At 51.4% G+C, this 25512-nt stretch overlaps 1 protein-coding gene across 1 annotated transcript; it reads left to right on the top strand.

Annotated features, from left to right (window-relative positions):
* The first annotated feature begins 42 nt into the window (after positions 1 to 42).
* Rnpep (arginyl aminopeptidase) lies at positions 43 to 24085 on the top strand. The gene is given in 24 exon segments (XM_087194356.1): positions 43 to 145; positions 263 to 335; positions 7806 to 7879; positions 7882 to 7933; positions 7935 to 8119; positions 9034 to 9049; positions 9423 to 9429; positions 11879 to 11893; positions 12156 to 12185; positions 12187 to 12279; positions 12618 to 12748; positions 14884 to 14997; positions 15545 to 15618; positions 15621 to 15779; positions 18225 to 18314; positions 18317 to 18337; positions 19609 to 19685; positions 19892 to 20000; positions 21099 to 21143; positions 21146 to 21217; positions 21220 to 21266; positions 21268 to 21320; positions 22419 to 22566; positions 23613 to 24085. Coding segments are annotated over 24 exon segments (1929 nt in total). The 3' UTR covers positions 23754 to 24085.
* Positions 24086 to 25512: the final 1427 nt, after the last annotated feature.

The following is a 25512-nucleotide window of genomic DNA, read 5'->3' on the forward strand; positions in this document are numbered from 1 at the left end:
GGGAATGGTGGCCTTGAGAGGGATCCTGCCCTATCTGCTCAGATGACCCGCCATCCCCTGCAGCACCCTGGGGTGACACAGCGCCTCAGCAGTGACATCACCAACTTCATGGCTGTGCTGAACCTGAGCAGCCTGTTCCCAGAAGGTACAAGGCTGGGCTGCCACTTGGGGCAGGAGTGGTTAACAGATGCAGGGACTGAGCTCTGGGGACCACAGAGCTGACCCTTGAGAGCAACTACCTGTGGGAGGTCGCCTTCGCCAGGAGGTTCTGGTGCCCTCTTTGCCAACCTGCAGCTGTGGGTCCAGGAGGAAGGGGGCCTTTTGGCAGCCTTGGGGTGAGGCCCCACCTGCTCTAGGGGTGATAGTTCAGACCCCATCCTGCCTCAGCAGCCTCACCCCTGCACTGGAAGGTGGGTGGCTCGCTCCTTATCTGCTCCAAGCTGAAGGCCTGCAGGGAGGTGGCGGTGGCTACTGTGGTGATGCTCGCAAGCACTTTACACAGTTTTCATGCCAACAGGGCAGAGGGGAGAAGTGCAAGGAGGGAACAGGACCCCATTATTCTGTCAGAATCTGCCTGTTGTCTGTCTGTTCATCCTTGGGGATCTGGAAAACTAAGGCAATTTTATCTTCGTCTCCTTTTTCCTGATGTGAATGTCATCCAGAAACCAAAGAACACTTCCTTCCAGTCTCCGCGGGCGGAGCAGCCACTGGATGCTGGCTGGGAGGCTGGGAGGTTGTACTGTGAGGTTTCTGTTTCTCCCTCTGCTGCTCCCCCTGTGGTCTGGAGTTGGGAGCACAGAGCTACCTGCCACCCAGGCGGAGGAGAGATGCTGTGTGTGTGCCCGCACGTGCCTCACCCAGCACTGAGAAGCGGGAATGGGACACAGAGTTGGAACTGCACTAAAGGTCCTGGGGACATGCAGGAGTCCATGGGCACCTCCTGGCACTCCTGGACCCCCACAGTGTAGGGCTCCCGTCCTGGCCCCAGGGAAGAAGGCCATGCCGGACTCCAGCCCCTTCCAGTCAGAGGCATTGTATGCATGCTGGGGAAGTTGGGGTGCTGAGCTGGGACAAATGCTGAATACCCAGGGTGAGTGGCAGAAACCAGTGGGCAGGGCTTTGGCCAGTGACAGAGAGTGTGGTGGGCAGAGGAGGAGGATGGGAACTGGCCAGCAGCTGACCAGCACTTGCTGCTGCCCCTCAGTGTTCGAGAAACCCAGAGGTTGCCATGCATCTCAGCAGTTGGCGAGAGTTTAGCTTTGTTGCTTGCTGTGTTGACTGCAGGAGCTGGGACTGGGGTGGAGGGTGTGGCCTCCCTGGGTGGCCCAGAGCAGCTCGGTGAGGCCCTGAGAGTGAGTGGTATTGGGGGACTTGGGCCTGTGGAAGGTGCCCAGAAGGGAGGAGCTAACAAGCTGGCACTGAGCAGAGCACGTGAACTGCCGCTTTGGGTGGGAGAAGCCGGGAATCAGCACCCAGGTCACCCCCAACCCATTTTTCCCAGAAGACATGTGGGCAGCACTTGTGGGCAGCGTGGCCAGAAGGCCTGTGACACTCACACTGTGGCTCCATCATCCTGGTGTAGGAACTTTCTCCTGTGGGGCTGATTCGTTAGAACCCAAGAGTGCAGCAAGCTGTTAGTCCTCATCCCCAAACACCTGGAGTGGTTCCTGGCAAATATCTGTTGAATCCACTTGAATGAATGGAACATTTTGGAAACCTTTCTCCCCTGCAATGTTAATAACACAGTGAGGGTGGATCTCTAGCTGGAGTGTTTAGACGTGGTACATCCTCCCTCTTCTGCCCCTGATGCACACCCTGGGTATCACATGGGGGGGCTCATGATTAAGGGTGGTGCTCCAGTCTGCGCCAGGGATGGCACAAGGGACCCAGGCTCCTCACCTGCCATACTGTCTGACCTCAGCCCTGCTGTCCCCAAGGACAGGAAAGCACTTTGGTTCCCTATCCCCACCCTGGATGCCTCAGGCAGGAGCAGAATGGGCCACCCCCATGTTTTCTCCTGAGGGGACAGGTCCCCTGGCACCTTTGGCTTCCTTTGGCCACTCAGACCCTCACTGGTGTCCATTTTATCTAGTTCTTCCTGCGAGGAGACTCCTGCCATCCTGTGTGACTGCTGTCACCAAAGGGGCGTGGGGTAAGGGGAGCATGACTGGACAGGAGTCCAGAAGCTGGGTTCCTGCTCCTCCCCTTAACCAGTGGACAAGGTGTCCCGAAGGAGGCGAGACTCTGCCCTCCACCCTGTGGGGCTGTGACGGGCTTAGAAGATGATGGCATGTCCAGCACTGCTGCCCCACCAGTCCTTCGCATCTATGCCCAGGGGCCAGGCCAGCAAGTGCTCACCCATCCACACCGGTGGTCACCTCTGTCCCTCCCCTCAGCATCCTGCAGGGCTTGTGTCTGATCCTCCTGCTGCTCGCAGCTTTTGGGAAAGTGCTGCCTGCCCTCCTCATCTCTGTCACTTTCAGGCTCATCTACTTTTCTCCGCCGACAACCTGGTGCCCCCTTCATGGACACTTTGGCCCACCAGCTCCCACCAGCCCCACATCTGATGGGATGGGGCCCAGGTCGGAGCCCTGGGAAAGCTGCACTGGACACAGCTGCATATTTTCACCTTCCAGTGCCATATATATTGAAGACTTTTCTGTTCTTAGAAAATAAATAAATAAATAAAAAAGTACTGTGTTTACTTAGTGACAATGAAGCAGAAGCCACTTTTTGGTGCTTGGTGTTTTATCTCCACACTCTGCCTCACCTGTGTGCGCACCTTGTCTCACTGACAGGACCCTAGCAGGTTCATCCGAGTAAACTGAGAAGGTCATGTGGTGTGCGGGCCTGGAGGAGGATGGGAACCCTGCAGGGTACAGGAGGGAGGTATGTGGCAGTGGGCCAGGAGTCTGCGTGCAGGAAAAGCCCCAGGCACCCACATGCTCTGGCCAGAGAAGAAAAGCCAGGTAGGTTTCTGCCAGGAGTACTCTCAGTGCTTTCTCTGTGGTGTCCTTGTTATTTTATTACATTCAGAAACTGAGTCCTGTTCTTCCTGCTGGGAGATGGCTTCATGTGAACATCAATAAATCGATGCCTCCTGTCAGGATGCTGGCATTTGATCTGTTTGTAAGGGCTGTCCCTTCCCTGTGACTCTCGGGGTCTCCTGGGTAATGTGTGCCCTGGACACTGGAGGGAATGAATGACTGCCCTCCTGTGAAGGGGAGAGGCTTCACTGCCTCACCTCTCTGAACTCATTTCTCTTCCTTCTTTCCTTTCTTCCTTCCTTCCTCCCTCCCTCCCTCCCTTCCCTCCCTCCCTCCTTTCCTTCCTTCTTTCCTTTCCTTCTTTCTTCCATTCTCTCTCTCTCTCTCTCTCTCTCTCTCTCTCTCTCTCTCTCTCTCTCTCTTTGTTGTTGTTTGAGACAGAGTCTACTCACGACTCCAGATCTGTACTAGATGCAAGTACCAGCAGGTTGCAGGATTAGGGGAAGGGCACAAGCCCACGACTTTCAAATACCAGAACAACTCAGGCTGAGCCTGGCTTCTGGCCATGGGGACAGGGCCTGTGTCCTTCAAACCCTCAAAGATCTCTCTCAAGCCTGACCATGGCTCCCTGACTGCAGCTGTCTCCTGTTACTGTCTCTTGCCCAGTCACTGTGGGAACATAACACTGAGAGCCCTGGAGTGAAGCTGTTCCGAAGCTGTTCTGAGTCCTGGGTTCAAACCAATCAACCCTTCCCAAGAATGACCTTAGATCAAGCACTCTTTCCAGGGATATGACAGGTGCTTGGACTGGAGTTACTAACCAGCTATTGCCTGTCAAAGGAATCACACTGGAGCAGAATCCTGTGCTCTCCCTGCAATTCACAAAACCCACCAATCTGTTCCACTGCTGTGTTTCTCCCTGAAACCCCCTGGAGCACCCAACTTTCATTTTGTCTCTGTAGATTTAGTCTCCCTTTTTTATGAGGCACAAGCCAGGAGCCAGGGAGAAAGTTCAGATTGTCCCTTCCTTTCTCTATGTTGTGTTCTGTCTCTTCAAATTCTTGGTCGGTTTTAATTTTCTTTTCAGTTCCTTCCTGGTTCCTGAAGATCTATTTCTCTCTCTTTTTTTTCTTCTTCCCCAAGGCATTATTTTCCAGTATCTGGATTCTAAATCTCAGAGAGCCTCAGTTTTTGCTTTCCACTCAGCCATTTTTCAGAAAGTCTCTACTGTATTTTTGGCTTCTTTTGGGACCTGCAGTCATGGAATCCAGCAAGTCACTATTTTCTCTACCTTGCTTTATGGTCTGTGGGTTTGTAATGCACCCACACCCTGCTCCCAAGGCCCCTCTGTCTGTACACCCCAGGCTATGGCAACTATTTGTGTCCTTGCTCACACTGGTAGCTAGGGAAAGCAATCAGACCCTGGTCTCTGTGGTGCATGTAGGCAATGGGATGGGAGTTCAAGCCGACTGCTGGACTAAATGTCAGCACTTTCAGATCCAGCCACCTCTGAATGCCCCACAGACCAGGCCTGGCTTCTCACCATAGAGGGCAGAGCTCCTTGACCTTCCTGGCCTGAACTTAAACTTCTCAGGGGGCCTGTGTCTAGGCTGCACCCTCACCATGATTGTCTCTTCTGGCTGTCTCTCGTCCAGCCATTGTGGTAGGTAACACAGGAAACTCTGAAGTTGTTCTGTAGTTGTGGTCTGGCTCAGTCTTAAACAATTAACGCCTTCCCAAAATGGCTCTCAAATATGACAGGTGTGGCCCTGGATTTCTTCTCCAACTCTAGCCTGCTGTGTGGAAGGCATCGCTTTTGGAGTAAAAACTCATACTGTTTTTGCAGTTTGGAATAGCCACGGCCTTTTCTTGGGGCTAGTGGTGCTGGCCTGGTCCACTGTTTCTCCCTGGAGCTGCTGATGCTTGGGGCTTACTTTTCTCTCCCCAGCCACTGGCCTCATCCATGATCAGGTCAGGTAGTTGATCAGCACTGCTGCTGCGCCATGTTGAAGAGAAATAAAACATAGAGTGGGCTCAGAGTTGAGTGGCAGACATGGCCAGGACACAGAATCTACTGGTGTGGAGTTGGCAGGGGGGCAAATGTGGCTCTGATGAGTCTCAGAATCACTGGGTCCCTAGGCCACCTCCTCTGCAGCTGAGGTTTCCTGCAGGCATAGGTGACTTATTCCCTTCCTGCCGCCATGTTTTCCTGTTATATCCCCAGCCCTTTTTCAAATTTTATTTTGAGTCAAGGTCTCAAACTTTTGTTTGCAGCATTTTTTTTTTTGAGACAAGGAAGGTCTTCCTAAGTTGCTAAATTGCCTAGGCTGGGCCCAAACTTGGACTCCTCCTGCCTCAGTTTCCCAGAGTGTTGGGATTATATGTATGTGCCACTGAAAATCATTTTGGGGGGGGGTATCGGGGATTGAACTCAGGATCTTGCATTTGCAAGGCAGGTGGGGTGCCACTGAGCAAAATCCCTGGCCCTAAAAGTCATTCTTTTATAAACTTTTTTTTTTAACCACTCTTAACATCTTTATGTCTCAATGTTCCTTGATTTAAATAACATGTCTATACATAGTTTTTATTTTGCTTGGACTTTATCATGACTTTTATGTTTCTAGAATTGTGCCTTTCTGGAATTTTTTGGCCATTATTTTGAAATGTCCAAGATGTGTTACATTCTAATCATTTAAAAGGAAAAAAACAATGAAAGCCCACTGGAGGAGTGGAGAGGCTGGTTTGTGCCCCAAACGTCTCCTTGATACTGAGACCTCCTGAAACTCTGTGCTGAGCATTGTCATGGCACCATCTACAGCCCACACCTGAGGCCAACCAGACACTGGAAAAATGAGCTTCCTCACCTTCCTAGCAAGAAGCTAAGGATAAAGTGCCATGCCAGGAGGCACAGAGAGGGCTGGTAGTGTGAGTGGTAAAAAGAACCTATAAGTAGACAAGGGATGTAGGAAAGATAAGAGTTTGTTTAATCACTGAGTACACTATCGAGAGGGACAGTGGGTGAGTATCCAAGAGAGGAACCCACAGCCATGGTGAAAGATGAGGATTTTTTTAAGAGAATGAAGATGTGGGAAACAGTCTGAGTTGGCAAATGTAGATATCTTAGAAAAGGAATTTCCAGAGCATCCTGTCCTTTGCTGCTTGGTCCTGCAGGACATCTATATTGGAACTAAAGTGGGACATCAAAGTTGCAAATTGTCAAGGCCGGCACTTAGGCCTCACAAAAGGCTCTTTAGGCTTACATAAGGGCGTCTGTGTGTTTTAACCTTTTTGAGAAAGACACAACATTAGCTCAAGGCAGGAAAGAATGGTTTTTGTATTTACTTGTATATCTTGGGCTGTCTTTAGTCCTCATTAGTGCAGTGCTTCACGACTGCCCAGTATGTGCTAGGCAGAAGTGTGTTACAAAGAAGTTTGGCACTGAGAACTGTAACCCTTTTGTCACCACAAAAAGAAGTGTTGGGCAGGGGATTTAGCTCAGTGGTTCCGTCGCTTGCCTAGCAAGCGCAAGGACCCGAGTTCGATCCCTGGTACCAAAAAAAAAAGAAGAAGAAGAAGTGTCATAACTCCAAAAAGGTTGTACCCTTTAACCATGGATCACATTCTCTTCCTCCAGCAATGTTTGATGCAAAGACCAGGCTGTCTCCCCCTTGTACTCCCAGAACACCCTCTCCTTCCCAGGTGTGATCACAGAACATGGAATCGGCATGGCCTGCCTTCTGGTGTGTGTGCTGGACTGTGAACCTCTCAAGATCTGTCCCCGGCTTATTCTGGTTGTATTCCTGGCACTCAGCTTAACTGCTGGTGTACAGTAGATGCTCAACGAAAGTGTATTCCATCAGAGAACAAGTAACTTCAAGGCAGGTGTATCGAGTGTCAGACAGTACCGAGCACTATGCTCAAGATGATAGAAAAGCGGTTTCCCAAAGTTTCTGAAGTTATAAAGAAACCTGCGCTGGGCATGGGGGCATATGCCTAAAATCCGAGCACTTTGGGAGGCTGAGGCAGGAGGACAGCAAGTTAGAGCTTAGCGTGGGCAACGTAGTGAGTTTGCAAGACCGTCTCAAAAAAAAAATGGGGAACTATAGCTCAGTGCAAAGGCCTTGGTTCAATCCCCAGTAACCCCCCCACACACAAAGCAGAAAAAACTTGACACTGAATTTACATGGAATTTAAAAAATCATCTAACACAATCATTCCATAAAATATGTTTGAATGCTATAAAACTAGGAAGCCCAGAATAGGATATTGTTTCGGTTCACGAAAAACTCCCTACATTGTTTTTACAAATCTGATTTTTCTAGCTGATCTATTCACGGAAATGTCATTATCATCTACTGGTACAGAAGAGAAGCAGTGAAGTGAGGTCGCTAGCTCAGGACACTGTACGACAGGGCAAGGGCAACAGGAGTGACCGATGGGCAGCCAACTTCGGGGCTGACTCCGCGTCTGGGCCGCGCAAGGATGGAAAATCGTCCTGAAGTCCCTGGCGAGGAGGCAGCGGCCGGGAGCTCTACAGGGTTTTGTTGTTTACCAAGTGCGCCAGACACAGTCCCTGATTGAATTCTCACAAATTACCGGGTGAAATAGGGATGCAGCATGACGCCTAGTCTACAGGTGCAGGAAGAAAATGATCCACCCCACTGCTCCCTGGGCCAAAGTCCTGCGGTACGTGCACGCGATAGAAAGGCGGGGCTACGGGCGCGGGGGCGGGAGCTCTCGGGGGCGGGGCGGGGGTCTCGGGGGCGGGGCGGGGCTTCCGCCGTGTGAGTCGGGCCGGCAGTTGCCTTGGTGAGCGAGGGAACTGGGTCGCGGACGGCTGCGGGTCTTCGAGATGCTCCACTTACACCTGGATCTGCAGGTCAAGTTCGGGCCCCGTACCGCGGGCTGAGCGGCGCGGCGGTGCTGCAGCTGCGCTGCCTGTGCCCAGGGCGCCTCCGAGCTGCGGCTCCACTCGCACCCGTGCCTCCGGTTGACGGCGGCCGAGCTGCGGCGGGAGCCGCCCGACTTCGAGGAGCCGTGCGCCCAGCCGGTGCCTTCCACACGCGAGACTTCCCGCACCGCGGCGCTTCCAGCAGCTGCTCCGCTTCGGTGTCGGGCGGGGAGGGCCCCGGGTGAGTGCCCCGGTCTGGCCGCCGCTTCCTGCCGCCCGCCCTTCGGCCGCGCTCACCCCGCCCGGGGCTTAGAAGAGACCTTCACCCCTGCCCGGGCCGGGTCCCCTCGGGGCTCTGACAGCCCGCGCCCAGCCCCCCCCCCCCCCGCCGCCGAGGGCGCCCCCTGGTCCAGGCATCTTCCCTGGCCGCTGCAGGAGCTGGTCTGCGGCCTCCGGCCTTCCGCGGGCTCGCACCCCACCCCGGGTCCTGCGCGGCTTTCTGCGTCGGGGACTGTCCCACGCCGAACTTAAGGGCTGCCCCGGGACTTTGGGGCTTAACGGCCCTGAGGATCAGCTCCTTTGTTCTGCTCTATGGCCCTGGACAGTGCTGGTTAACTGCCTGGGTCTGACTCAGACCTTTATTCTGTGTGTTTTTCTAGATCCACAGGCCGAAAGAACCCTGAGGCCCAGGTCCTTGTTTTTGTTTCCTCTTAGGAAGTCCTGGATTTGTGGAAAAGAATTTGAATAAGAGTAGAGAGCTGGAATCAGTGTTCTAGGCTTTCTAAAACCTTGGCCTCCTCACTGTGGGCTGACCCAAATCATTTGTTTTGTTTTGGGGTTTTTGGCTTTTTTGAGATAGGGTCTCACCATGTAGTCCAGGCTGGCCTTGAACTCACCATGTAGTCCAGGCTGACCTCCAGCTCACTAGGTAGCCCAAGATGGCCTCCAACTCAAGGCGACTCTCCTTCCTCAGCCTCCCCAGTGCTGGGATTACAGACATGTGCCACCATACCCGGCTCTTAAATCTTAAGTTTTTCAGAGCAGGGGTAAATACTGGAAATAGGGTGGAAGATTATGTGGCCTTCATCTGAAAGAGTCAGATAATTCTTCCTGGAGAGGCCTTAGACTGGCTGCTAGGATTTTTCAGATAGGGAGAGTTACAAGTTGCATAGTAAACTGCTTGCCAACCATTGAAACTGGCTTATCAGCCTGGCATGGTACAGGACTAATTCCAGCATTCAAGAGGCTGAGGCAGGAGGACCACCATGCGTTCCAGGCCAGCCTGGGCTACACAGGTAGTTCAAGACCAGCCTGAACTTACATGTTGAGACCCTGTCTCCAAAACCAAAAAGTTTGAAACTGATTTACGTAGCTAGCAGTTCACTTTTGCTCTCAGAACTGGCCTGCAGAGCCAGGGGGTGGCACACACACACCTATAACGCCAGCACTAGGAAGCTGAGGCAGGAGGATCCTGAGTTGGAAAATATCTTGGGCAACTTAGCAAGACCCTCTCTCAAAAAAAAGTTTCTGGGCTGGGGATTTAGCTCAGTGGTTCCCCCGACTGCCTCACAAAGACAAGGACCCAAGTTTCATCCCTGGTACCAAAAAAAAAAAGTTTTTCTTTTTTTTTTGAGACAAGGTCTTGGTTTGTAGTGCAGGCTGGACTTGAACTGACTGTAGCCCAGGCTGCCCTTGAACTCAAAGCAATCCTCCTGCCTCAGCCTCTTGAGTGTTGGGATTACAGGCATGTGCCACCATGCCTGACAGAACCAGAAACACTGTAATAACTGGCCCAAAGAGCAGTTCTCTTTTCCATCTTTAGCCCTGGGAGGAATAAGTGAATCTTGTGATGGAACTTATTAGAAAAATGAATGAAGAACTTGTTTGAAAAGGCCAAGACTAAAGCACGTGATGCAGACTAGGCTCCAAGGCCAGTAGGAAACATCTGTAAATGTCTTGGGTTGCTCTGTTTCTGGTGCCAGCTTTTCTGACAGGAACTGGAAATTTAACAGAAAAATTAAACCCTCCCTAAATTTGCCTGCTGACCATGGCACCTCGCATCCAGCAGCACAGTTGAGCAGCTTCCGTGTGATGCAGTGGCAGGGGTCTGCCCCGGTGGAGCTTCCTCTGCCCTGCGAAGTCTCAGGCTGCGTGTGCTCCTTCCACTCACACGGCCACCACCCTGACAGAGGCTCTTAGTCACTACCGATGCTTCTCTAGTGCACGTGCTGTCAGACGTCTTTATCCCATCGTCTTCCCATCATTGAAAACAAAAATAGCCACAACTCAGGCAAAGTGAAAGGCATTTTGGAGGAGGGGTGGACTCTCGGTCAGTAGTGCTCTGAGGAGTGTGAGCTCCTATTGCCAGCTCATTTTTTAAAAATTAATGGATTGTACTTTTTAAAAAGTAACAGGAAAATTAAGCAGAAAGTCCAGAGTTGCTGGACACCCCCTTCGGTTTTCCAATTAACACCCACGGAAGTGTGATGCAGCTGTCACAGCTAATGAGCCAGTGACAATTCTCCAAACCTCGATTGTTTGCCATGACCTTGACCATTTGGAGGAGGTGTAGGAGGTCAGGGGCATTGTGTGATGCCCCTTTAGCAGAAATTGTCTGATGTTCTCCTGAGTGGACTGGGCTTGTGGGTGTTGAGTGGAAATTCAGAGGTAAGGCACTGTTCTCGTGTGCTATCGGCGTGATTCCTTTTTCATTTTTTTTTTTTTTACTAGCATGATTTCTGACTGTTGGTATTGTCCTCGGTCACCCACTGAAGTAGTGTTTGTCCCCTTTCTCTACTATAAAGTTACCATCCCCCAATACTGTGCTGTCTTTGTTGGATGGAGACTGATTAATTTTTTTTTTGAGACTGATTAATTTTTCACACAAACAAAAACTCAAGTAAAGAACCACCCAACTGCTGGGTATGGTGGCGCACACCTGTGATCCCAGCACTAGGGAGGCTGAGCCAGGAGGATCACTGCAAGTTTGAGGCCAGCCTGAACTATAGTGAGACCCTGTCTCGAAAAAAAAAAAACGACCCAGCATCCCAGTGTAGCTTCCTTGTACTTCTTTAAAAATAGGTCTCAGATAGGGCCTGGGATTTACCTCTAGTGCTGCGCCTGCCTTGAAAGTATAAGGTCCTGAGTTCAATCCCCAGTACTGAAAAAAAAAAAAAGAGAGAGAAAGAAAAAAAATAGGTCTCAGATGCTTCTGTATTCAAAGCCCTTCATTATACCTGCCCAGGCCTGCTCCCACCACTGTATCCAGAGCCTGCCAGCAATTTCCATGCCTTCATCCCCTTGGGCCTTCACTCAGATGGTTGTCTCCTCCTGTCCTTAAGAATGGCTTTTTCCTCTTGATTCATGCTGCAATCTCAGCACTAGGGAGGCTGAGGCAGGAGGGTCACCACAAGTTTGAGCTAGCCTGGAATACATAGTGAATTTAAGGCCAACCTGTCTCAAAAAAACAAAACAAGAATGGCTTTTCCCTTCCTTTTCATTTATCTGACACTGCTCACCTTGGAAGATTCAACTGGAGAGGTTTTTTGCTTCACCTATGAAGCCTTCTTGGAGTAATAGTCTGTTTCTAAACTCTAAATGGTATTTGCTGCTAACCACCCCCTATATCAGTGTTGTTCTCCTTTTGCTGTGGGTAAAACTAAGTTTGTTGTAATTGTTCGGATTTCCCTTGGTTTAAGGGTTAATGGAAAACAAATTAAGAATCGTGGAGGCTCTGGGCACGTGGCGGACACCTGGAGGACCAGCCCCTGACAGGCGGAGATTGGAGCCCTGTGTGAGGCCAGCTTTGGCAGCAGTGAGGCCCCTCGCCCTTCAAAACAAGAATCATAGAGCCAGTGCCTGTAATATAAGATATATTTATTGGGAAAAAGTAAGCCTAGGAAGGGACTCCGAGTTTTGTTCTGCTTCTCTGAGTCTTATCACAGTATCTTCAGTTTATGTTTACCAAGTGGGAAGGACACAGAGGTGGACAAAGTGACAGTGTCAAGGGCCAGGTGTGGCAGTCCTGAGATGACCCAGAGGACACAGGGAGGAGGGGACCCTTTGTGGTGGCTGTGCCCCAGGAGGAAGGTGTCATGCGTAGCATGGATTCTGGGGTGGTAAATAAATACACAGCAGGAAAGAACCTTCCAGTCCAAGCCAAACTGGCTGGCAGAGAGTTTAAGAATCATCTGAAAATGTCCCGTGCCACCAGCTCCCTCCTCCACTGGCCTGGGCTCGAATGGGGCTGGGCTCTGAGTGCTCTTCTGTCCCCTTAGGTTACCTGGTTGGCTCCTGAGGAGACAGCAGGGAAAGGAGAAGCCCTTTGTCTACATCCAGGGCCAAGCTGTCCTGACCTGGGCTTTCTTCCCGTGCTTCGACAGCTCCTCAATACTTGTGGAGGTAAGGGGTCTAAGGGTAGGTGCCCCTGCCATTGGGATTAGAATTCAATCTAGGGACAGTGGCACAGGCACCTACAGTCCTAGCCACTTGGGAAGCTGAGGCAGGGGAGTCACTTGAGCTCCGATTGTGCAACACAGTGAGACCCCCATCCAAACAAAGCAACTGCATATATATCATGTACATATTTTTATATGTGGATATATAAAATATATAATTTCTAGTCTATTAGGTCCCATTTCAATCAGTGTTATATCCTTAAAAGATATGTTGGTCGCACTGCCCCTCAGGCTGCTCAGAGGGGGCCTCTCGGGGAAGACCTAAGCTTGCTTTATTGCCAGGTCCCCGATGGCTTCACAGCTGTGATGAGTGCATGGACCCGGGAGAAGACAGGTCCAAATCAGTTCTTCTTCCCCTCCTATCTGATAGCCTTGGCCGTGGGAGACCTGGTTTCGGTGGAAGTTGGACCCAGGTAGGAGACAAAGACCCCCACACACAAAGGGACCAAGGAGGAAAAGGAGGAGGGAAATGAGTTCTAATCCTGCTGCCCGAAATGAGATCACCAGTCCTGCTGGTAATGGCCTCCTTCCTGGGCCAACTTGTTGAACCATGTTAGGGCTTAGGTGATGATTTTAGGAGATTGAGCCTGATCGGCAACATCTTTGAGTTCTAAAGGTCCATTTCGGAGCTGTATTCACTTTTTAAAAATCTTTGTACCAAGTCTCATTTTCTCTAGCACTTAATTCCTGGAAATACACAACTTTGCCCTCAGCTTTTCCCTCTAAAGATGAAAGAGACTCTCTCTCCTTTCTGTCTGCTGCAGATACATGAATCTAAACTTACAGGGAGAGGATGCCTCTCTGAAAAAGGGATTTCTCGCAAGGTTTCCTGAGACAAGGAATTAGACTAGGCCAGGTCTTTCCTGTCTGCCACCATGGTTTGACCCTACTGTGAAGGAATCAAAGGTCAGACTGCAAAGCTGAGACCCTTCTCCTGGACCTGTTTCGGTTCCTTACCTCTGCCTTGCTCTCAGTTCCTGGAGGTGGTGGTGCCCTGACGAGGGACATTACAAGCCCAAGACTGTAACCGGCTCAGTGGCACTGCTGGCATCATGACCCTGGTTCCCCAGTATCTGATGGAATAACAGATGGGATTCCACTGGAATGCATCTGCCTTCGGCACACAGGCAGTGTGTTTTTCTAAAAAAACCAAAAAACAAAACCTCAAAGACCCCACAATGCCAGTCATGAAAGACAAGGTGGTAACCCTTTCCTGGTAGGCTTGGCCGTAGATAACCTAAGGGTTGTCATCTTTGCAATAGACAAGAAAATAGGTAAAAAAGGAATGGGGTTTTTTTGGTACTGGGGATCGAACTCGGGACCTTGCTTTTTCGAGGCAGGCGCAGTGCAACTGAGCTAAATTCCCGGCCCAGGAATGTTCTTTTGAGCATGTGTTTACCCTTACTTAGTTCTCTTATTAAGAACATAAATAATTAATGGGTGATGGGAGAACAGCAGGTTCCAGACATACTGGGTAATAACTTTTTTGAAGCCTCTATGGGAAAATGACAACGTGGTAACCCAAAGTAGGTACAGAATCTTAACTGGTGAAAGAGGCTTCCTCATCCGAGGCTCTGGTCCGATGGCTCATACAAGGTCAGGGTATTGGATTTGGTTTCAGGATCCCTGAATTCTGGGGTTGTCTCCTCCTTGGAGTCATAAATGGTCTGGGTCTAATCATGTACCTGGAAGCCTTGGTTTTCAGGTGAACCGGATCTTCTCAGATATTTCTGTTAATTTCCCCCTTACCTTTGTTTCTCTGTCTGTTAATCATGAAAATTTCCAATGTATAGACAGTTGGAAATCCGATACATGGAACGGCTCTGTGCCCACCCATTTTGTCATACTACTTTTATTGATATGGGGTTTTGTTTTAGATCTTTTAAAAGTAAGCCAGGGAGGGTCTCCCTGATTATTGCACCAAAGACAATTAGCAATTTGCCATTAACATTAATTACTAGGTGTGTCTTTTAAGGTTTCTTTGAGTTCCAGCAGTTCTGTCCTTAGAGCTCTTTATCTGTCCTGCGAATAGGAAGGAAACTACCATTTACTCTGTGTTACTGTGTAAGGCCTTTTGGATGCTGTCTTGGTTTGCCTTTAGCACTTGTGTGGCAAACAAGAAAACAGGCTGGGAGAGCTGGGGCTGTAGCTCAGTTAGAGGTAGAGCACTTGCCTGGCATGCCTGAGGCCCTGGGTTCAGTCCTTGGTACCATACACAAAACAACAAAAAAAACACACAGGCTGGGAGAGCAGAAGTCACTTCCTGAGACTGTCACTTAGCACAGCAGCTGCACCCTGAACACACTGTGGGGTTAGATCCAGATGAGGCTGTTCCATCCCCAGGAGACTCTTGGGTTTATGTCCCCAGTGTAGGGAGCAGTCCCTGGGACTGTGTAGGTGGTCTGATCTCCTGTCTCCTGTCTCTGTGGCTGACCACACTGTCACATTCATTGGCTCCAGGACTGGACTGAGGCCAGTTTTCTGCAGGTGTGAGTCCCTGTGGTGGTGTCCACATGTCCGTCTTCCTTCCCTGTGCCCTTGCCCTTAGGAGCCAGGTGTGGGCGGAGCCCTGCCTGATTGAGGCCGCCAAGGAGGACAGCGGGGTGATAGAAGAATTCCTGGCAACAGGAGAGAAGCTTTTCGGATCTTATGTTTGGGGAAAGTATGGTGTCACATTAACTGATGTGTTTCATTAAATCAAGACCCTGCTGGGGCCCCTTCTGTCCTCCTATCTCCTACAGCAAGGTTTCCCTGAGCCCAGAAACAAAGGAGAGGGGAAGAGAAGAGGCAGGAAGAGCCAGGTGGTGCCTGCTTTCCGAGGAGGGAATCCTGGGAGAGAGGCTTCCTGTATGACCCAAATGAGTTGCCAGGTTCAACTGAGAGCAGTGGAAAAACTCAGGGCCCCTCCTCCCAGCAGGAAGTCCCCTGTCTTGTTTTGTCCTTTGACATCTTCAGACTTGCTGGCCTTCAGGCCTTGACTGCTGCCTTGCTTGGGAGGAGAGAGAGCGGTGGGGACTTGAGCTGCCCCAGAGGGAGTGGGCCCCTCGAAGAGAGGGAAGGCGCAGGGCAGGGCAGCGCCTGGAGGAGGACAGTGTCGCCCGGGCCGAGGTCACTGTGCCCTGAGTGGGTTCGGTCTCTGGCCTGGGCATGGAGAGAGGGGAGCTCTGCCGCAGGAGCCAGGCCTCTCCAGGGCCCTGACTTCTCTGCAGGTGCGACCTACTCTTCATGCCACCGTCCCTTCCCTTTGGGGGAATGGAGAACCCTTGCCTGACCTTTGTCCCCCCGGCCTGCTCACAGGGGATTGGTCCTTGGCTGATGTCATCATACATAAGGTCTCCCACAGTTGGTTTGGGAACCTGGTCACCAATGCCAACTGGAGGGAGTCCCAACTCAACGAAGGCTTCACCATGTTTGCACAGAGGAGGATCTCCACCCTCCTGTACGGTGAGGCCCCTCCCTCTGCAGCGGGGTGCCAGGGCCACAGGTGGGGGCCGGGGGAGGCAGCAGTGCAGAAAGCTCAGGTGAAACACCTCAGAAGGTCTCATCTAGACCAACATTGCCTTTAGAGAAGTAGTTCCCACTCTGTTGCCTGCCAGTAGAATCACAGCCAGGACTGGGGATTTAGCTCAGTGTTGCTGCTGCCTGCCTCACAAGCGCAAGGTCCCGAGTTCGATCCCTGGTACTGGAAAAAAAAAAGAATCACAGAAGCCAGAGTTTGTATCGACTGGATACTCTCAAAGGCAAGCTCATAGTGGAAGTGCCCTTTGCCTAAGCCTCACCATGCTCGCTTCTCCCTGAGCCAGACAAGCCTCCATATGGCTGGTTCATTTATTTGGTTTACTTGAGACTGGATCTCACTGTGTAATTCAGGCTGGCCTTGAACTCATGGCAGTCTCGCTGCCTCAGCCTCCCTAGTGCTGGGATCACAGGCGTGCACCACCATGTCCAGCCAGTTGGTTAATTTATGAATGAGTCTTACAATCCTCATCACCCTTGCCTTCTGGTGGCCACCTCTATGCCAGCTTTGTCCTGAGCACCTTACACAAAGCACGTCATGTAACTAACACCTTTGCCATGGCTCCATGAAACAACTACTTCATTCCATTTTCTTTGTGAGTACACTACTAGAGAGTACAAGGAATTTTTTTGTGTGCCCAAGTCACTTAGCAGAAGAGGGCAGAGCCTCAAATTGACCCTAGGTGTGCTTTTAAATTTTTTTCATTCATTCGTTCATTCATTCACTCATTTATTCATACTGCTGGGGATTGACTTAGGACCTCATGGGTGCAAGGAAGCAAGCAAGCACTCCACTACTAAGCTATATCCCAAGCCCTTTTTTAGAAATTTAATTTGAGCCAGGTGTGGTGGTCCACACCTATAATCCCAGTATTCAGGAGGCTGAGGCAGGAGAATCACCAAGAAGAGTTCAGGGCCAGCCTGAACTATACAACAAGACCCTATCTCAAAAAAATAAATAAATAAAATTTACTCGGACACAGGATCTCCCTAAATTGCCTGACTGGCCTTAAACTTATGAGCTTCCTGCCTCAGCTTCCCAAGTAGCTGGAATCATAGGTCCCATATCTGGTTCCAGGTAAGCTTTTTAAAAAACTTTGCAGCTGGGGATTTAGCTCAGTGGTGCTGCACCTGCCTCACAAGCGCAGGGTCCTGAGTTCGATCCCCAGTACCAAAAAAACCCCACTTTGCTGCTGGGCGTGGTGGCACATGCCTGTAATGCCTGCACTCTGGAGGCTGAGGCAGGAGGACCCCTGTTGAGTTTAAGGCCAGCCTGGGCTACTAGTAAGTTCAAGACCAGCCTGAACTATGTAGTAAGACCCTGCCTCAAAAAACCAAAAAAAGCCAGGCGTGGTGGTGCATACCTGTAATCCCAGCACTTGGGAGGCTGAGGCAGGAGAATAGCTGTGAGTTCAAGGCCAGCCTGGGCTACATACCAAGACCCTGTCTCAAAAAACAAAACAAACAACTTTACTCTCTCCTTAATGAGAATCTACAATATATCAGATGTTTTAAAAATATAACACTTATTCCCTTTATTATTTTACCTGATTAAGATCTGTTTGACCTAAAGTTTCTTTTCTTGTATTACACAGTCGGTGACGCATAAGGAATGTGTTCATTGTGGGGGCTGGTACTTCCCCTCCCCACTCCCTTTTTCTCCGAGCCTGGTTTCCTCATTTGTTAAAAGTCTGACTGTTTCTTATCTTTTATTTCACTCTTGATTTATACTTGGTGTTTCTCATATAAGAAACCATATGATATTTAAGTGCCTAGCTCTGATTTACTTCACTGAGCATTATAGTGTCAAGGTGCATGGTTTTCCTACAGACGACTCGAATTTATCTTTTATGGCTGAGAAGGACTCCGTTGTATATATGCCACACCTTCTTTACCCATTTAGTCAACTGAAAGTTTAAAAGTATTTTCTTCTTCAGTACCGGGTATCAAACTCAGGACCTTGTGCTTGCGAGGCAGGTGCGATCCCCGGCCCTCCTCTCTTCTTTTCAAAGACTTGAAGACCTTTCAAAATTCTGAAAGTGACAGTTTCTCTTGTTTGACAGGAACAGTCAAATAAAAACTAGTTATGATTTCATAGGAGATCAAACTTATCTGAAAGTAAAAACACATTACTAAAGAAAGGTGACTGTCAGAGAGGTTAGCAGTCTCCGTCACGGGAGGAACCAGCAGCAGGCGCTGTGAACCAAGTCCTTTGTGGCCCAGAGGAAGGGGAGCTGGGGTGTGGGTCTCTGCTCTGGTCCCAGGACGGTAGTGCTGTGCACCTTCGGGCCACAGGGGGCAGCACAGCATCTTCCATCGGGAAAGTACTCTTGTAGGTAGCTGACTCGGGGCGGCCTGTGTGTTTTGGCACAGGGGCTTCTCATACCTGCTTGGAGGCTGCCACCGGGAGGGCCCTGATGGGGCAGCACACGGAGATCACGGGAGAGGACCACCCACTCAACAAGCTCGAGTGAAGATCGAGCCAGGTCAGCGTTTCCTCTGTCTTCCGTCTTCCCCCAAATTACCCTTGGAGCCCCAGGTTAGCCTGACCTGAGTCGATCGGCTTGGAGGAGCCTTCCAGAGCCCTTTCTAGCTGTTCCCTGGCCTCCAGGCTGCCTGAACCCAAGTGTGTCAGCCAGACAGGAGGGGTTTGCTGTACACCTTTCTTAAGCACTTGACCTCGGCCTTGCATTTGTATTAGTCAGTATCGCTTTACAAGGTGCTTTCCCATTCCCTTTTCATCATCAGTTCAGACCTGTGGGTTCTGTCCAGGGTCAGCCTGGTTTTATGAGGACGGGACTGAGTGCTACGTGACTTCAGGGACTTGTCCCAGGTCATGTACCGAGTCAGTTCCAAGTATAGAGCTTTTCACTTTTCTAACTTTTTTTTGTTGCCAGGCATGGTGGCAGATGCTTGTAATTCCAGCAGTTGGGAGGCTGAGGGAGGAGGATCTCTGAGTTCAAGGCCAGCCTAGGCTCCATAGTGAATTCAAAGCCATCCTGAGCTACACAGCAAGACCCTGTCTCCAAAAAAAGAAAAAAGAACTACCATTTGTTTTGTTAATTCTATGTGTGACTAATCGGTAACCTTTTTGTGCAGTGGAAGCTCGTGTCCCTTGGTGTCCCAAACTGTAACAGTGAACTTCTTGTCCACTGGTAATTAATTCTCATCCAGAACACTTGTAAAAATAATATGTTCTGGAAGGAGAGGTTGAGTAAGCAGGTGATGAGCAACAGGGCTGCAAAAGACAGCCCAGCACTCCATTCCAAGTTGAAGGAGACAGGTGTGGTGACACACACCCATAATCCCAGCTACTTAAGAGGCTGAGACCAGAGGATCATAAGTTCAAGCCCAGCCTGGGCAATTTAGCAAGACACCGTCCCCAAATAAAATGAAATGGGGCTGAGGGCATAGCTCAGTGTTAGAGCACTTGCCTGGGTCCTTTCTGGTACCACCTGAAAGACCTGGTGGACCAAAGTGACCAGAGCCTACCCCAGGGATAAGGAAGGAGTCAATTCCCCCCGGGGCTGGTTTCTTTGTCATCTTTTTAGGTCCACAGTTACTGGCCCACTAAGATTTTCTTAGGGCTGCTTTGGGAGAGGTCAGGATGGATCTAGAAACCTGGGCCTTGCTATCCCTGGGGGAGCCGGAGTCTGGGCTCTGCCAGAGTTAATATTTGAATCTGGAGCCCGAGAAGAACAACGAGGGTGTTTCAGTTACAAATAACACTCGTCCTGTCCACTTTCTCTTCTGCCAGGTGTTAACCCAGATGATACGTACAACCAGACCCGCTATGAGAAAGGCTTCTGCTTCGTCTCATACCTGGCCCACTTGGTGGGTTATCAAGACCAGTTTGACAGTTTTCTCAAGATATGGTCACCTCAAAGAGGGGAGGAGGACAAGGAGCAGATAAACAGCTGGGCCGGAGTGCCAGGGTAGTGGGAGGGGCCACAGAGCTGAGGGGTTGAACGGGACCTGGGGATTGGAGGGGCCTGCGGCCAGGACACCTGGAGAGGCTGCACACTGTCCCCTTCCCACAGGCCTGTGTGGACGAGTTTAAATTCCAGAGTATCTTAGCCGAAGACTTTCTAGAATTCTACTTGGACTATTTCCCTGAGCTGAAGGAAAGGACAGTGGATTCCATTCCAGGTGTGGCTCGAAGGCTTCTGGGAGATGGCGGAGGGTGGGATCTAGCTGCATTTGGAAAGATCGAGGCAGGTGGGAGGAGGTGGATTCACAGTTCTCTGGTAAATGGCACTGTGGGGAGCAGGCCCAGAATCCAGGCCCTGGCCCCCAAAAATGACTTCTGGGTCTTGGGCTGCTCCGGGTTAGTCCCCAGCACCAGAATGATGATAGTAAGTATCATTCGATTTCTCTCAATCCCACTCTGCCCCGTTTTCTCTCGTTTCTCTTCCTTCCTCTCCTCTTGTTTGCTCCACACCTGGACACACATTCAGACCCTTGTCGTCGCCAAGTTAAAATTCAGAGGGCGGTGATGGGCAGCAGCCCCTGCCCGAAGGTTGCAGTGTGGCCTCATTGGCCCTGGTGTCAACCCTGGAGGCCCTGCTTCCTCGGAGGTGGAGGGAGTGGCCTGTTGCTGGGAGACAGACCCAGACCGCAAGCCTGCCTTGTCCTCTGAGTCACTGGGCCTCCTCATCTGCTGGGATTGGCCAGGCCTCAGTGGGAGGGCCAAGTCTCAAGGTCATGACACTCTGTAGCTAATGATAGTTAATAATTACTGTGTGCTCACTATGCATCAGGCAGAACTTTTAATGTGTATTTGCTCATTTAATCTTCACAACTGTCAACTAAGGTAGGGCCCGTCACCCCCATTTCTCAGGTAAACAGAGGCGCTGAGGGGCAGTCATGTGCCCCTGCCCCCACAGCGGGTTGATGGCAGAGCTGGGATGGGACCCAGGCGGCCTGTCTTGGGGTGCTGGTGCTTAGTTACGCACAATGCTGTGCTGGTGTCCAGAGGAGACGGTGAACCTGACTACAGCCTGGAAAGCCCCGCTCAGCGTGGCTCTGATGACTTAAAGTTTATGTACAGGCAGAACACTTTCACAATGGAAATGAGCACAGCCCAGTCTTCCGGTGACAGTCCTGGGTGTCATCCTAGCAGGACCCTGTGGGCAGGTGACACTGAGTACTAAAGAAAGTTTGAGAGGGGAAGGGGTTGGAGGTTTCTTGGGCAAGTTGCCCTTGACGCAGCCAGAGAATTCTGACGGCATCTTCTCCTACCTGCAGGTTTTGAGTTTGATCGCTGGCTGGATACCCCCAGCTGGCCCCCCTGCCTCCTCCTCTCTCCCCTGGGGACTCACTCCTGAATCCAGCTGAAGAGCTGGCCCAGCTGTGGATGACAGAGGAGTGGACATGCAGGCCATCAAAGCTGTGGCCGTCTCTGCCCGGGAGACGTCTCTACCAGCTGACCTACTTCCTGGGTGAGGTCCTCCGGAAGTCTCCTCTCCCCATCCTGGTAAGCTGCTGCCTCCTCCAGCTGAGTGAAGCTCCTTGTGTGCAGAGCTTTCTGTCAGGAGCCAGAGGAGGGCTCAGGAAAGGTTGTTATCTTGCCTGGAGGTGATGCCAGGCTGGCACGTTGCACAGAACGTGTCATCAGAAGGACTTAGATGTACGAGTGCCACAGGGAACAAAATAACAAACCTCAACGTTCCTCAGTCCTCCGGCTCTACAGGACACTCTTGTAAGCTGTGTGCGTGTGTGTCTTTAGGTCATTTAATCCCTGTAACTACTCTGCATAGGCAGGACCAGGATTTTTAATCCCCAGGTAACAAAGTGAACTGGAGGCACAAATAGGTCACTCAACCTAATAGTTGGGCTGGGATTTGAACCCAGTCATCCGAAGCTCTTAACCACAAGTGCTTTGTTGTTGCTCAGTCAGAAGTAATATTCATCCAGGGGTGAAAACCAGTTAAAGCTCTGATGAACTTAGCAAGTTTAGTGGTAGGAGAAAAAGTGGATTTAAAAAAGTGAATATTGTAAAAAGTGGACACTGGGCATGATAGTGCACACCTGTAATCCCAGCTGCTCCGGAGCTGAGGCAGGAGGATTCAAAGTCCAAGGCCAGCCTGGGCAACTCAGTGAGACCCTGTTTCCAAAAAAAGGAAAACAGAATGTAGCTCAGTGGTAAAGCACTTGCCTGGCACTTGTGAGGCCCTGGGCTAAATCCCCAGTACAACCAAAGAAAGAACATTTGAGGGGAATGCATGTGTTTTAATGCAGGAAGGAGAAGAGAGTGAGAGGAGCAGCAAGTATGGCAAGACTAAGACATGTGGTAAATGTGATGCCAGAACACCACCTTTCTGGAGCTTAAAATGAGCAGAATGAGTGGCAGAGTGGGTGTTTGGAAACCTCCTTCTTGCCATCTTCCCAGAGCTTTTTGGGGGGGGCCGGGGGTTACCAGGGATGGAACTCAGGACCTCAGGCTTGCGAGGCAGGCGTGGTGCCACTGAGCAATATCCTCCACCCTTCCCAGACCTTTTAGAAGGGCTGAAAGTGGACCTTCCTAGCTCCTCCTGCTGGTCATGAACGGCCCATTTTTTCCTCTTTTCCAGGGAATGTGACAAAACTCAGAGAGACATAAGCAGCTATCTCCAGTGCCCGGAATGCAGAGCTCCAGCTCTGATGGGGCCAGATTGTCCTTAAGAACGACCACCAAGAGGACTTCTGGAAAGTAAAGGTGTTCCTGCAGAGCCAGGTGGGCGACACCCCCTTCCTGTCCCCAAGATTAGCCAAGCTATGGACCACGAGCTACGCTTGAAGTCACCCTGCCGGCAGAGCCTCGTCATAGTCATAGCCTCGTGGGTCTGAGCTGCAGAGCAGGGGTCCAGCGACCTCTGGAGTACCCTGCTGATCACCTTGGTATTAGTGTGGCTCCCGGAGGCATTGTCCTGGGGAAAAGTGGAAGCCTGAAGGCTGCAGGCACAGGGAGCTTTCTGCAAATCAGCTGGTGAGGCCTGAGGGACAGAAGCTGGTCAGAGCTAACTCAAAACTGGGAAGGAGGGTAAGGCTGATATGGGGTCCAGTCATGGGGAAAAGCACGAGGGCAGAGCCCCAGCAGGATGAGCGCAGGGCCGGGTCACACAGGTCCTGCCCTGGGGAAGCTCTGGGGCTGAGGAGCAGCGCAGACGCCAGCCAGCTCCTGCAGGGCAGTGCAGTGTGAGCAGCCCCATTGGGCAGGGTGCAGGGACCTCAGGTGAGTAAGTGAATGTCCGAAGATTCCTGAGCAAGGAGTGGTGGGTGAGATAAGGCAGTGCTCAGAGCTCATCCCTATCAAGTGGGAGCTGCGTCTCAGAGTTCCAAGCCCTGCAGTTTGGAAGCCTGTGATGTTGCTGGCTTAGCAAAATGAGTTTGACCTGTGGATTTTCATTTGCTCAGCTGCAGTTGGACCTACGCAGCCGTGGGCTTTGTGTGCTGCAGCCTTTTATGCCTGCGGTCGCCTTGGTGCCCAGTCACATCCAGCTTCCCAGAGTTGGCATCCCATTGTGTCAGCCCATCTCACCTGTTTTGTGGGGTGCAGACGTCCCCAAGTTACCATGGTTCGGATGCTTGTGGAGCTCCGTTTCTGTGGATCCTTGTCCTCTGAGAAGATGCCAGAATCAGAGCACCTGTCTGGGAAGCTCTGATCCCCATTTCCCTTTCTGACACCTGATTGCACCCACTGTTAGACACCCCATCCCGGTGGGCGCCCAAGGGCTGGGGAGACCCCCTGAGTGAGCTGCTGAGGACACATGTCCCTTGCAGGGGAAGCAGCAGACCCTGGCACTGTACCACACCGTGATGGCCCAGATCATCACCAAGGAGACCATTGGCTCTGCTTCCTCCCAGCTCCACAGCAACATCGTCAATTACATCCAGCAGATCCTAGAGCCCGAGGGCAGTTAGGGGCTCATACACACTGCCCCTGCCTCTTCAGACTTGGAGGATTTTGGAATCATTGTTCCCAACCTCCATTCTGCAGTCACCATCTCGAAGTGCCCGTCCCCACAGGACCGTCTGCTCTCTGGGCTCCAGTGTCTGAGACCCTCGGGCCTCTGCTCCAGCCCACCAAGTCCTGAAACTGGAAGTCCCTCCTACAGCCACCTTGGTATAGGCTGCTGGTGGTGTTGGGGACAGTTGGCCTCCTCCCTCCTTCTACTTAGGTCTCTGAGGAGAGGCAGAGACGGGTCTGTCTCTCTCTTTCTTTAATAAATGTTTTTAAGCAAAAACTAGGTAAATTGTAGTTACAGTTTGAGTGGCTGTTAAGTGTTTCTGTCAGGGCTCCTGGATCTCTTGTGTGTGGGTTCAGAGAAGAGGGAGGTGACCCCGGGGATGACAGTGTTCCCTTGTCCTTAAGGAACTGGTGGGCAGAGCCTGCACTTGGTGGAACATGCTTGTGATCCCAGCGCTCTGGGAGGCTGAGGTAGGAGTGTCGAAAGATTGAGCCCAGCTTGGGCAGCTTAGTGAGACCATCTCAGAATTTTAAAATGGGCTGAGATGTAGCTCAATGCAAGGGCCCCAGTACTGGGGGGAGAAAGGAACTTTCAGGTGGAAGGAGCTGGGGTCCCCACAAGCCTATGAAAAAGTATACGGCCATATGTCTTGGCTGTTGCAGGGGAAACACTGGATGAATGGCTTTCCAGTTCTTCCATCATTTCCACATGCACACACGTTTCTTAGTCTCTCCCTCTCCCTCTCCCTCTCCCTACTTTTCCTTATTTCCTTTATTTGTGATAGTGGGGGTTTGATCCCAGGGCCTCCCCCCTTTTTGAGACAAGGTTTTGCTAAGTCGCTAAATTGCGCAGGCTGGGTTAGAACTTGCTAGGCATGGTAGGGCTTGCCTATAAGCCCAGCACTCGGGAGGCTGAGGCAGGAGGATTGCCGTGAGTTCAAGGTCAGTCTGAAGTACATAGCAAGACTCTGCCTCCAAAAATAAATAAATAAAATGATTTAAATACAGGGACCCCATGGGCTGGGGATGTAGCTCAGTGGCAAGTGCAAGATCCTGAGTTTGATTCTCGGTACTGGACAAAAAAAAATACAGGGAGCCCTGATCCACTGTCCACTGTAGCTCTGCCCAAGGCTCTGGAGTGTAGGTTAGCCTCACCTGCACTTGCATGGCGTTGGGAAGGAGAATTAAGTCCTGTTTGGTGTTAGTCTCAAAGCCAAGGAGGAGTGGTATGGTAAGCAGGCGGCCCACAGGAGTTTCCACACTGCCAGGGGCTGTGGGCCAGGAACGGCCCTGGGCATGGATGGGAAGAGCTATCAGAGCACTGGTATTTTGATGGCAAACTGCTTCCCAAACTCAGGGCTGTTCTGGCAACGTCACGAGGTCACAGGCAAGGACTTCTGGGGCTGCCCACGTGCCCCGCCCCTAGGGTCGGGGTGTCAGGGTCTCAGCCTTGGAAGCGCGCCCTCGCCCCCGGGCTGGGCCTGTCCTCTCCCGGCCGCTCTGCCACCCTCCTGTCCCAGAGGAGCTACGCCCCGAAGCTCCTCCCCACCCGTCCCCGCTGTCCCCCTCCTTGGCTCCCGGCGGGGGCGGCGGCAGGGAGCGAGCCCCCCGAGGAAGCCCACGAAGGCGGCAGGGCTGACGGCCTGCCCCGCACGCTGGGACTCTGCTCGGCCGCCCGTCCTCGCGGGCCGGGAGCACGTGAGCAGCCCGGGG

The sequence above is a fragment of the Heterocephalus glaber genome, unplaced genomic scaffold (assembly GCF_053883595.1).
Source record: "Heterocephalus glaber isolate CG9 unplaced genomic scaffold, H.glaber_assembly_v1.0 deba00001600, whole genome shotgun sequence".
NCBI lineage: Eukaryota > Metazoa > Chordata > Mammalia > Rodentia > Bathyergidae > Heterocephalus > Heterocephalus glaber.